Source organism: Alligator mississippiensis, chromosome 1 (genome assembly GCF_030867095.1).
Source record: "Alligator mississippiensis isolate rAllMis1 chromosome 1, rAllMis1, whole genome shotgun sequence".
In the NCBI taxonomy this organism is placed as follows: domain Eukaryota; kingdom Metazoa; phylum Chordata; order Crocodylia; family Alligatoridae; genus Alligator; species Alligator mississippiensis.
Genome location: NC_081824.1, coordinates 158596133 through 158607530, shown reverse-complemented (window position 1 = coordinate 158607530; position 11398 = coordinate 158596133). Strand labels below are relative to the sequence as shown.

The 11398-nt window shown below is 42.5% G+C and overlaps 1 protein-coding gene across 1 annotated transcript in view; it reads right to left on the bottom strand.

The window, feature by feature from the left end:
- Nucleotides 1-2059: 2059 nt before the first annotated feature.
- EXO1 (exonuclease 1) overlaps nucleotides 2060-11398 on the bottom strand; it is a 34411-nt gene continuing 25072 nt past the window's right edge. The window contains exons 12-13 of the mRNA XM_006268826.4: nucleotides 6708-6901; nucleotides 2060-2447 (exon numbers count right to left, since the gene is read on the bottom strand). Of these exons, the coding sequence (XP_006268888.2) occupies nucleotides 2306-2447; nucleotides 6708-6901 (336 nt within the window). The 3' untranslated portion in view covers nucleotides 2060-2305. The remainder of the gene's footprint in view (nucleotides 2448-6707; nucleotides 6902-11398) is intronic.

Below are 11398 nucleotides of genomic sequence, written 5' to 3'. Positions count from 1 at the left end.
TTTAGACCTAGTTGTTTATATGACCACATAGTTCTGCAGACACGTTCTTGTGCCTGCCTCAGGAGTGGAATTCCTTTCCCACCAGACATGCAGGGATCATAGGAAAGGTACAGGTATGACTGGAAGGGACCTCACCAGGTTATAGAGTCCTGCCCTCTGCTCAAAACAGGATCATCCATGACTAAACCATCCCAACCAAGCATCTGCCTAACCTGCTCACGAAAACTTCCAGGGATGAGATTCCATAATTTCTCTAGGCGGCTTGTTCCAATGGCTGACCACCCTCATAATCAGAATGTTCCTCCTAATCTCCAACCCTGCTGCAGCTTGAGGTTATTGGTCCTACAGCCACAGAGAAAAATCCCTCTCCATCCTCTGAGTCACCCTTTGAGGATTTGAAGCCTATTATCAAACCCCACCTCAGTCTCTCTGTCTTGGCTAACCATAGATCTTTCAGCCTTTCCTCATAAGTCTTGCCTCCTAGGTTCATCATTTTTCTTCCCTTGATTTGCAAGTGTCACTCCTGTTATTACAAGCCAGGATGCTGTTGGAATTTTTGCAACAAGAGCACAGTGTTGGCTCATATTTAGCTTCTGTTCTACTGTAATCCCCAGGTCTTTCTATGCAGGACTACAGCCTAGCCACTCATTCCCCAGTCTGTATTCATAGATGTAGGGTCGGAAGGGACCATGCAAATCTTCTAGTCCTACCCCCTGCCCTGGGCAGGAGAGAAAACTGGGCTCAGTATTTGTGCAATGAAGTTTGTCTGTCCTAAGTGCAAGACTTTAAACTTGTCCTTACTAAACCTCATCTGATTGATTGTATACAATTTCTCCAATCTATTCAGATCATTTTGGATCCTAGCCCTACTTTTTGGAGTATCTGCAACTCCACTCAACTTGGGTGTCATCCACAAATTTGCTAAACATACACTTTATCTAAATAATTAAAATGGGATAGACTTTTATAAAGGATCCACACAACCTGATATTGATTAGGTGGAAAATGTGAAGTCCCATCTCCGGTGAAAAAATTTGGTTTCCTTTTAGTCACCTTTTTGAGAGTGGAGGTGGTAGCTCCTTCTGCTTTAATTGACAAGGCCTTTAAATTTGTGGGAATATTTGAATTTGTGCCCAAAAATAACTGCAAGAGGATAACACTTAACTGGAATGGCTTAGTTAGGAAGTAAGGATTTGGATTAGGTGACCTTATTAAGTCCCTTTCAGCCAACGATACTTTGGATGTCTACATTGCCTCTGCTGCACTCTTGAGGCTGCTGCTGAAAAAACAAGCCTTGCCTATCTGCTCCCATTCCAGATGTTCCAAACCCAGAACAGAGGCAGTGAGGACACTTTGGGGGTACTCCTATTGCTGCTGTCAAGCAAGCCAGTAACATATCTCAAGAGGGGAGGGAGCATCCTCACCAACTCAGTTCCTTTAAAATGTAGGAAGCAGGCGCAGTTGGGCAGGGTCCTATTTTTCAGTGGCAACCTTAAGAGCATGTTAAAGAGGCAGCGTAGGCATGTCCATTGCGGCCACCAAATGCTAACACGCTTTCCTGGCTAAATAAATGTTCATGTGTGGTATGATGGGGGATAAGACTAGTGTCTATAGACATGTTGATAAGACATATTGTCTATATTTCCCAGGGGATCTTTACTACAGAAAAAGGTGGTAAAGCTCCTGAAACTTCTGAAACTCTTCACAGATACAGTATTCATCTATGGGTCTTCTCCTTTCTGCAAGGAGAAGCAGCAGTGGCTGAGTCAAGTGACTACAAGTCAGCAGAACTCTTTTAGCTGCTACTGCGCCAAAATTACTTCAATGGTACAAGGGCACCAATATCTCTGGGAAACTAAATTGCTCCTGTGCTCACATGGCTGGAGAAGAGACCTTGCAGACTGGCAGAAGCAGTGTACCAAACTCCTGGAGTCTTGAGACATATCTGAACTGGCTCTGACATTTGAACAGAAAACTGCATCACAAGAAGGATTGTTAAAGCTTCCCTTAAGCATTTTAAAAAATAATTTTGGACAAAACATTTCATATTGCATCTGAATAAGGAAAAAATCCTCAAGTATTTTAATTTATTCAAGTATATAAAAGGTTTTATTCTATCAGTATAATCTGTACCTTTCATTTCAGTTTTTATAAAAATGAAAAATCTAGTTAGACTAAAAATATATACAGATTACATGCAAAATTTATCAGTACGAAAAGCAATACATGAGGCTCAAAAGTCAATTTATCTTGCCAGTGATTAAAATGTATCGCAAACAGAACGGCATTGGCAAATGACATCAGTTCACTGGAAAATTGATCTCTGAACATGACTTCGTTCAAGTTGACTGAACATTTCCTCTTCTGTTTCCGGAGTGAGCTGGATATTGTCTTTGATTGGAGACAGTGGATCTGACTTTTTACAAGTGGGAAGCCTTTCAAATTCTCTGCAAAAAGTAAAAAGTGATAGTTACATGTATTACAATGTCTAATTTCTGAACTGCAATAGGAATACAGTATTTCCTTTTTCTTTTTGTAGATATGAATGAACCCAAAATTGGAACTTAAGAAGACTGAAGTTCTGAACTCCCCTCTACTATCACCTTAACATGCATATTGGGCAAGTTACTTCACCTTTATGCTTCAGGTATCCTTTAATAGCTACCTTACGGCAACTGTAGTTCAGCAGGCATTACACACTCTTGGTGCTCATGTCCCTCAGATACTTGTGATTGAAATCTTTCAGCCAATAAGGTTAACTGAGGTTATGTGTGCACACTTAGGGGCTTGGTGTTCCCCTAGTACCAACAACATAAAGGGCAGTATGGACCCATCTCCTCCATATCACACCACAAAATATGTTTACTGAAAAGACTTGTGCAAGTAAAGTTTCCTTATCCCCTGGAGGTGTGATATTTAAAAAAACAACACCCCAAAAAACTTGTTTTGCATGATGGCAAAACACAAAACTTTTAGAAGATTTTACAAAAAGCTTGAAACTGGTTATACCTTATGTACCTGGAAAGAACTATTATAAATGAAAGAGGGACACTCACCTGACCCAAAATAGCCAAGAGCCCAGACATCAGTTACTTCCATGCAGAAAACAGATTCAAGTTTTGTTCTGCCTCATTTAGAGTAAGGACTTGAACCCATCTTGCATGCTTTAAGTAACTATTCTTAAACTTCGGGTCTATTGGCTATTCCTAGGTGGACAAAGTCTATTTAAATTGTAAATTTTACACTTCTTAAAATGAGCATATGACCCTGAGGAAAATTTCCATTTCAATATTTTGTTACCAAATAAAACCCCCAAAAACAAAAAAAGTTCTTAAGACAATTTCTGTTGAGCTCTAAAGAATGGGCTATAGTACACATATGGTCAATAAATCCTTAAAGAACTCCAGTTACCACAAAGACTGTAACTTTTCATTCTTTAAGTGCTTGCACATTTGTATTTCACTTCAATAACTAACAAGCTGTGACCATGTGCAAAAAGAAACTGCAGTATTGTGCTAGTGGTATTAGACTTCCATACTTCTACTAAAGAGTCATTTTCAAAGTACAAATTGAACCTCAAATAGCCGCTTTGCAGGTATCCATGATGGTCATGTCCAGACAAGCATGGATGTGCAGTATGAGGTGCCACAGACATCTGTGGGGCCACATATCGCATGTTTAGCTGCTCTCTGCGCTACAAGGGAGCTGCGTGGGGTGTATTTTTGATCCCTGGATATCCAGGGGTCAAAAATCCCACGCAGAAAAAAAAAGTACAGCAGTGCACTAGGCGAAGCATGCACTGCTCAAAATTGGAGCTGGGCCAGCCAGAGCCAGGCTCTGGCTGCCGGCCAAGCTCCAAGCAGCAGGATCATTGCTGTTACAGCCCCAGGAAACCCCTAGGACCCCAGGTATGGTTGCTTGGGCCAGCCCAGCATTGGCCCCAGCCTCCCTTACCACACCTAGGGTAAACTGCCATGCACCAGGGGGTGTGTGGCACAGATATTCCTTGGGGACAAGTAGCAGTGACACAAAGTGAGCTGCTGCTAGTTGTCCCCAGGGAACTAAACATCTATGCTCACGTGGATACGGCCTATGAGTGTATTTCACAAGAGAGGCAGAAACTGCCTATGCCCAAGTGAAACGACCCCATCTGACTCACGGGATCTAGAGTAGTTAATTACACTGAGATCTTAATATAATCTGAAATCCACTTGGATAGCCTCTGAATCTATATTGCTTGACTCTGCTTGGGTCTGTACCCTTAGACCCTACTTGGGTTTAAACTTTAAATGCTACAGTTTAGAAGATCTGAAAGATCTGTCCACTGGCAGAGTCCCTGTGAATATCTATAGTTTATAACCTAGCCTCCTGTTAATTAGCACCTGATTTAGAGACTAATACTGACAGGTGTAACACCTGGTTGAAACAGAAGTCCATTATTACTTTTGGAAATAACTTGAAAGGTCTAAATGATTAAGAATTCCCACTATAATAACCTGCATTTGCCTGATCCTTCAAGCAGTTTAATTGGTACCAAAAATGCTTTGGGGAGGGGGAAGGGAATGTGCCATGCAGAAATAGTTACCAAGTGTAATAAAACTAATTGTGGGGGGTTATTTAAAAAAAATAAAAGGGAGGGCCAGTGAGGGGGGGCAGGGGAGGGGAGGAAAGAGGACATATTATAAATCGGTCAAAACCACATTGAGATCTCATTATTAAAAGGAAATAAAGGCTATCCAAGTGGATTTCAGATTCTATTGATATTTTGGTATTTTTTACTTTTATCTTCGTATAAAAGACTACTAGTTGTTGTGTTAACACAATTTACTGCAAATCCCCCATCCCTTCCATTTGACGGTATAGAATTTATTACGCTAGAGCAGTGGTTTACAACCTTTTTAGACCTGGGTACCCCTTCAAAAATGCTGGCTCTAACTTTTCACTCACTTTTGACTACAAAATAGAAGAAAAAAAAAATAGAACAATTCTTCTGCTGCAAAGAACAAAAGACCATAACAGGGAAGAATGTTTTTAACAGTATGAATTCCTATTTGAAGTGTCTCGGTTTATCTTGCAATTTGCTCACCTAACAGTGGTAACACTGTGTGGTACCCTCTGGTTGAAAAAATCATTGCTCTAGACAAGCATATTTTATACCAGATGTTTTGGATATCAAAAGGGACAAGAACTTCCTACATCTGACAAACTGACAGAAGCCAGGATGTGAGGTGGAAGAAAGTGAAGATGCAATATATGTTCTTCGTTGTCATCTGATGAAAACTGTCTGCATTAATAGTCTAGTAAAACATTCTGCCGTACACTTTTACCATCATGGATCAGTTATTTCTCCATCTTTGCTACCCTCTACACAGATGTTGAGGTTTTCTTTTTGTCTTATGTTGAGGGCAGCCAAAAGTTGAATATTAAGAAATCTATCTTTTTGTCGGCCAAGCAAAATCTCCTTTAGTTGACCCAGTTCTCCAGATAATGAAACATTTGATGAAGACCAAAATGAAGACCAACAGGCATGACTAAAGATTTTAGGTGGAGGGAAACCATTATTTATATATCATCTCAAGATTTAAAATCCAATCTTGCAGGGCTGTGATGAGATTAGAATCCAAGGTTACAAACTGAACTTGATATCATAGATGGAAGTGTTGAGCTCCCTTTCTTTTTTCCTTCCGAATAGAAAGCCTTCCCCCCTTCCCTGCTTTTATATTTTTTATGGTCCTGAGGCAGATGCAAGCTCACTCCTCTCACGAAAGAAGTCCCCAAAAAGGGGAAAGAGGCACTCAGGACAATTCCACCTGGCTGCAGGGAGGGCTGCAGCTACTTAAAAGCGTCTCAGAGTAACATAGGGTGCTCCAGCACCCTGATTGAGAATCACTAGCTTAGATGAATGTACATAGATAAAAAGATATCCTCCTGCTTAGCAAAACTACCACATTTAGTATAAAGAGAATAAATACATCCAGCTGAAAACTTGAAGCATTTTATAGGTTACACCAGTCAATGAAAATTAATCTCTGCTTAGAAAGACATACAAAGTATAAAGCAAAAGAAGACTTTAAAAAGTTATTTGGGGAAAAAAAAAAGAAAGGTTTCCTGCTTGCTGATTTATATTAGCAATAAAATCAGTGGGGGACAGGGTGAAATCAATTTGCCCTATATAGTGAAGATGCTATATGAATAATGAAAAATTAAAGTATTTAATAAATACTCTCAAGTGTATTAAGTTCCCTCCCCCAGAACTGAATGTCCTTCCATTTCACAATTAAAATGGCAAGATGTAATTAAAAAAAAAAAGATTAAACAAATTCTTATCTGCATCAATCAGTATTATACTATCAACTGGCACATATATCCAGCATTGCAGATCTTTTGCTACTTTAAGATTTAAAAACTGCCTATGGAGTCAGATTTAAATGAACAAGAAGTTCTATCCTGCCAAGGAGAGAAACACACACACACACACACACACACACACACACACACACACACACACACACACACACACACACACACACACACACACACAATCTCCTTTTTCTAGACTTGTGGGAGCATTCTCCTGCTGGGGCATGTAAGTACAGTATTGAAAGGAAAAGAAGAGCTTGCTAGCTATCACAATTGCAAAAGGTCAGATAGAGAAGTGTGTAAGGGAGGGAAAAAAGATCCATTTCTATGAAAAAAGGTGAACTTACCTTTTAAATTGGAAGTTCTTCCAGAGTTCACTAATTGTAGCTTGCAGTCCTGGCTTATTTTCAGCATTGCAATGATTTTTCTTCTGTACACTCGGAAGTTTCTTGCTTAACCCACTGACTTTAGCAGGCATCAGTGGTTTGACTTTGCTCACAATGCGTGACCCTACAGAACTGAATTTATGTAACCCAGGAATCTGTAGATACATATATTAAAATAGTTAAAAATTCTGGCAAGCTGCAGAGGCTATGTTGTATTTACTTTACATAAAAAAAATAAATCTCTTTCCATTGCTCTGCTAGACAATTTAAAGAGTTTTTCGTTGTGTAGATATATATATAACTACATGAATACATAACTATATGTACACATTTTTAAATGAATCTGAAAAGAAATCATGTGGATTAAGGATACTGTGGAAACATATAGTTAAAATCAAAGGTAGCGCTGAGTTATTATTTAAACCAGTATCCCTGTAGCCCCAAATCTGTAAGTTATATAAAACTCATTTTAGTTGAGAATCCACCATCTCTCCTTTTTCACATCTCATTATGTAGCAAGACTTCAATAAAACAAGTTCTACAAGGGCAGCTTTCTGAGTTCTCACACAACACACATCTTAGGTTTTTATGGCACCTAAAATGAATAAGTAGAAAAAAACTAGAAGTGGACAGTTTATAGATTTGCAGTCTAAGGCCTAGCCCCCCCCACTTTTTTTTTTTTAACAACCCCCCAAAAAAACTCCAGCCCCCCCCAAAAAAAACCCCAAATCCTTTTTTATTCTCTAGGCACCTTTGAAAAAATACAGCTCTTAGGTTCACTCAGAGGTTCACTCAACCCATGTTTGACTACAGAAGAAGAATAGCGTAATGGTTCTATTGCAAAGAACTCAAAAACAGGTCTGCCCTATTGCAGTCTTTCTAACATTATGAATTCCTGCTTGAAATCTCTGGGTTTCCAATGTGAAACATGTTTGTACGCTTAACAGTGGTAACATTGCTTGGCATTCTGTGACACCCTTGAAAGGATCTCAGAGGCAGGACAGAGTGTTGCCACACCCTGGTAGAGAATCACTGGCCTGAAGTAGGGGCGGGCAATTATTTCAGCTGGAGGGTTACTTAACAAGTTTTGGTGAGCTGCTGAGAGCCAGGCACAAAATTAACGGTGAAGGTATTTTAACCAATTATAGATAAAAACCCCAAATGATATACTAAAAAAAAATCCAAACAACCCCTCCCAAACATCTACTATAAAATATTTCAATTTTATTTCAAAAAAATATTATTTGTCCTGATTTATGTTTTTTGAGTGGTGTATATAGAGGCAATTGCATAATAGCTCACAATAAAGTCTCTCTCCCAAGGGAACCAAACCAGCCAGCAGGACACTCAGCCAAGAAAAGACATGCCATCCCCCCATCCCCTCCAGCAGAGCCCTGCCACTCCCCAGCTACCTGCCTTGCATATGGCCCTCAAGAACTACTTGCACCCCAAACATGCCCACCCCTCACCCCTTTGTGAGGCTAATGTGGACAAAGCCAAGAGGAAGCCCAGCAGACCCCAGCTCCCTCCCAGGGCCACGTAGGCTGCTCCCACCCACAGCCTGGGGGTCCCCTTTCCCCCAGGAGGAGCCCCAGAGCAAACATACTGGGGGCAGCCTCACCTGGGGGAATGGGATGGGAGCCACACTGGCTGCAGTCAGATGGTAGGTGGTTGGGCCAGCTCATGGCACTACACAGGGCAAGGTGAGAGGCAGGGCCAGGACCAGGGGTTCAACATGCCGGGAGGTGCCGGGGAAACTCCACTGCTTCCGGGCACAGATGCAAAGTGCTCATTGCACAGTCCTAATGCCCAGGGAAGCTCCTGCCAGCTCTGAGCCACAGGCAGGTGGGGTATCGCTGGCCCAGGTTGAATGGGGTTGATAGGCAGACAGGGCAGGGCAGCTTCCACCCAGCATCCCCTGTGGCATCATCAGAAGCTGAAGCTAGAAGCCTCTGGGGCTTGAGTGTGGCTCACTCAAGGCCTGCCACACAGTGATGGGTGGGTGGGTGGGGATGCTGCTACCCAGCGTCCACTGTGACATCAGTGGCTTTAGCTTCAGCATCTCCTGATCATGCCACCTGTCTGGGGTCCAGATAGAATCAATTGGTGGGCTAGATATAGTCTGCAGGCTGTATTTTGCCCATCCCTAGCCTAAAGTGACTATTAAATCATCCAGTTCAGGAGTGGGCAATTATTTGGGCTATAGGGCCACTTAAGGAGTTTTGGTGAGCTGTTATAGGTGTGGGGCAGAGGAGGATGGCAAGGGGCAGGGTAACTGATTCCATCTAGCAGAGACAAGGGTCAGGGACTCTCACCACCAAGGCGGCAGAGCATAGGGCCACACCCCAGGAGGGGCAGAGATTGACAAGAGACTGAGAAGTCAGAGCTGTCTGAATGAGAGACTGGGGCATAGGGCCCACTCAGCTGGTTGATTGTTGCACCTGTGAGGCATGGTCAGAGCTATAGTGAGTAGCCCATAAAAAACGGATGGCCTTGAGAGGTAAGTGCAGACCAGGTGGGCTCACCTAGCAGGAAGGATTGATTGGGAACAAAGGGGTCTAAGAGAGATCTGCAGGTAAATAGGACAGGTTATGGCTCGCTTTAGGACCTTTGGGCAGCCTCCCTTTCCAAATATTAATAAGGCCAAGGTGTGGCAGAAAAGAGCCAAGGGAAGGGACTTTAAAGATAGAGTGGAGAGCTTTAGTCACTACATGGGGCATGATGCCCCCTTCCCCTCTCCCTTTGTGCACTGGTCCTGTTATACAATCCCATATTGAGACCATTAAGCTGTCTGACTGAAGCAGGTCTCATTTCATTTCTCTAGATAGTGTGCCCCTGTGGTTAATTATCCTCACAAACCCTCCCCTTCTCCCCCCCCCCCAAAAAAAAACAAAAACAAAACCCAAACAACCCCAACAACTGTGCCATCTTTCCATTCAGATTTGTCAGGCTTTAGTTTCCAACCAGTTTTTTGCAGGCTTTTCCATAATAAAACTAATTTTGTGAAGCAATTGAATCAGAACGAGACAATTTATTTTTCAGAAAAACTATTTTCACTCTTAGCAAATCAAATCCTCATCTTCTAGCAATTTAATGACACATCAGCTTTTTAATTGCTTTGCCAAAAACTGACATAACTGGAAATTGTTCTACAGTTCTTTGGGTCATCTCACTTGTGTCCTTTGAATATGGTGCATTAGTGCTCTGCAAGTTTTCTGGGACTTCCCTATTAGTATTATTCCCTGGTATTATTTAATTATTATTAAAAACTTGATATCAGCAGGCCAGTAAATCTTCAACTGGATAAATTATCCAAATCCACTAATTTAGAAATGTTTCTCTTTAGATTCATTTAACATCTTCTTTAAGACACGCAGACGAGAGACCTCTAAAAACATTTTTTTTTCCTTTCCAAACATTATATAAAGATGCTTAAGGAATAATTCTTCCTCTTCTCTAGTTTATGTTCCATGCTAACCCTACACAAGTTTAACTCTACCTCTGCTGTGCCTCAGTGCTCCACATACTGCAGAAAGATAAGTAAATTTACTTAATTGGACTATAGTTTTGCAATATCAATAGCTAGACAGACAAAATATATTATGCTTGTACCAATGCAATAAAAATATTTTAAGTACATGAACACAGAGGGTTTTTTTACATTAATCCTTCAATTATTTTTCCCCTTTTAGAACTAAAATATTTAAAATCAGATTGGTCTTATAAATATTAAACTATAATTTTACGGAGAAGGCTTACATAATCTGCTTATTTACGATTAAATAGTATATGTAATTACATGCACATAAACAACATTAAAAGACCATTATTTAGGTTACAAATAGGGGTGCACTGATAGAGGTTCTGGGGGCTGATACCGATAGATGATTTTTAAGGAGGAATATTGGCCGATACTGATCTGATTTCTGATACAGCTGCATGCAGCTGGTAAATCCATTGTGGTGGAAGGGGAGGGGGGAGGGAAGGGGCGTGAGAGAAGCAGATCAACACCCCCCGCAGAGAGGGAGGGAGCGGGGTAGGGGCTGGGGCAGATGCTGCCCAGCCAGGAGGGGTGGGGTGTAGGGGGGGGGGGGGAAGCTCCAGCCACTACTTGCACCCCAGGAGGGCATGGAGGGGCAGGCTGGAGCTGGGTGCTTCTTGGCAGGGGCTGGGCTTGGGGTGGGCAGTGGCGGCGCTGGAGGCAGGCTACAGGGAGGGCAGCTGCAGCCACCCAAAATGTCACCGTAGCCTCACCATAGCCCCTCCTCCCAGCACTGCTGCCGCCTGCCACAAGCCCAGCCCCCAGTGAGAAGAGTCTGCTGCAGCTCCAGCTCCAGCCCACAGCTATAGCCCATCCCCCTGCTGATCCAGGGGCACCCCCCCCCCCCCCCCATGTCCTCCCAGGGTGCAAGCAGAGGTGGGAGCTGCCCCCCCGCAACCTCTGGACAAGCTGCAGGTCTGTCCTGTACCCTCCCCCCCACCAAATCCCTTTCCCTCCCCTTCCACCACAATGGCCTTTCCAGCTGCACGCAGCTCTCCACGCTGCTGGGCTGTGCTCCTCGCTGCCTCCGTGCTGCACTGCGACTGCATGCACATACAGGCATTTATTGGCCGCATTGAGCCAATTTCTGATACAGCCTATTTTCTTTATA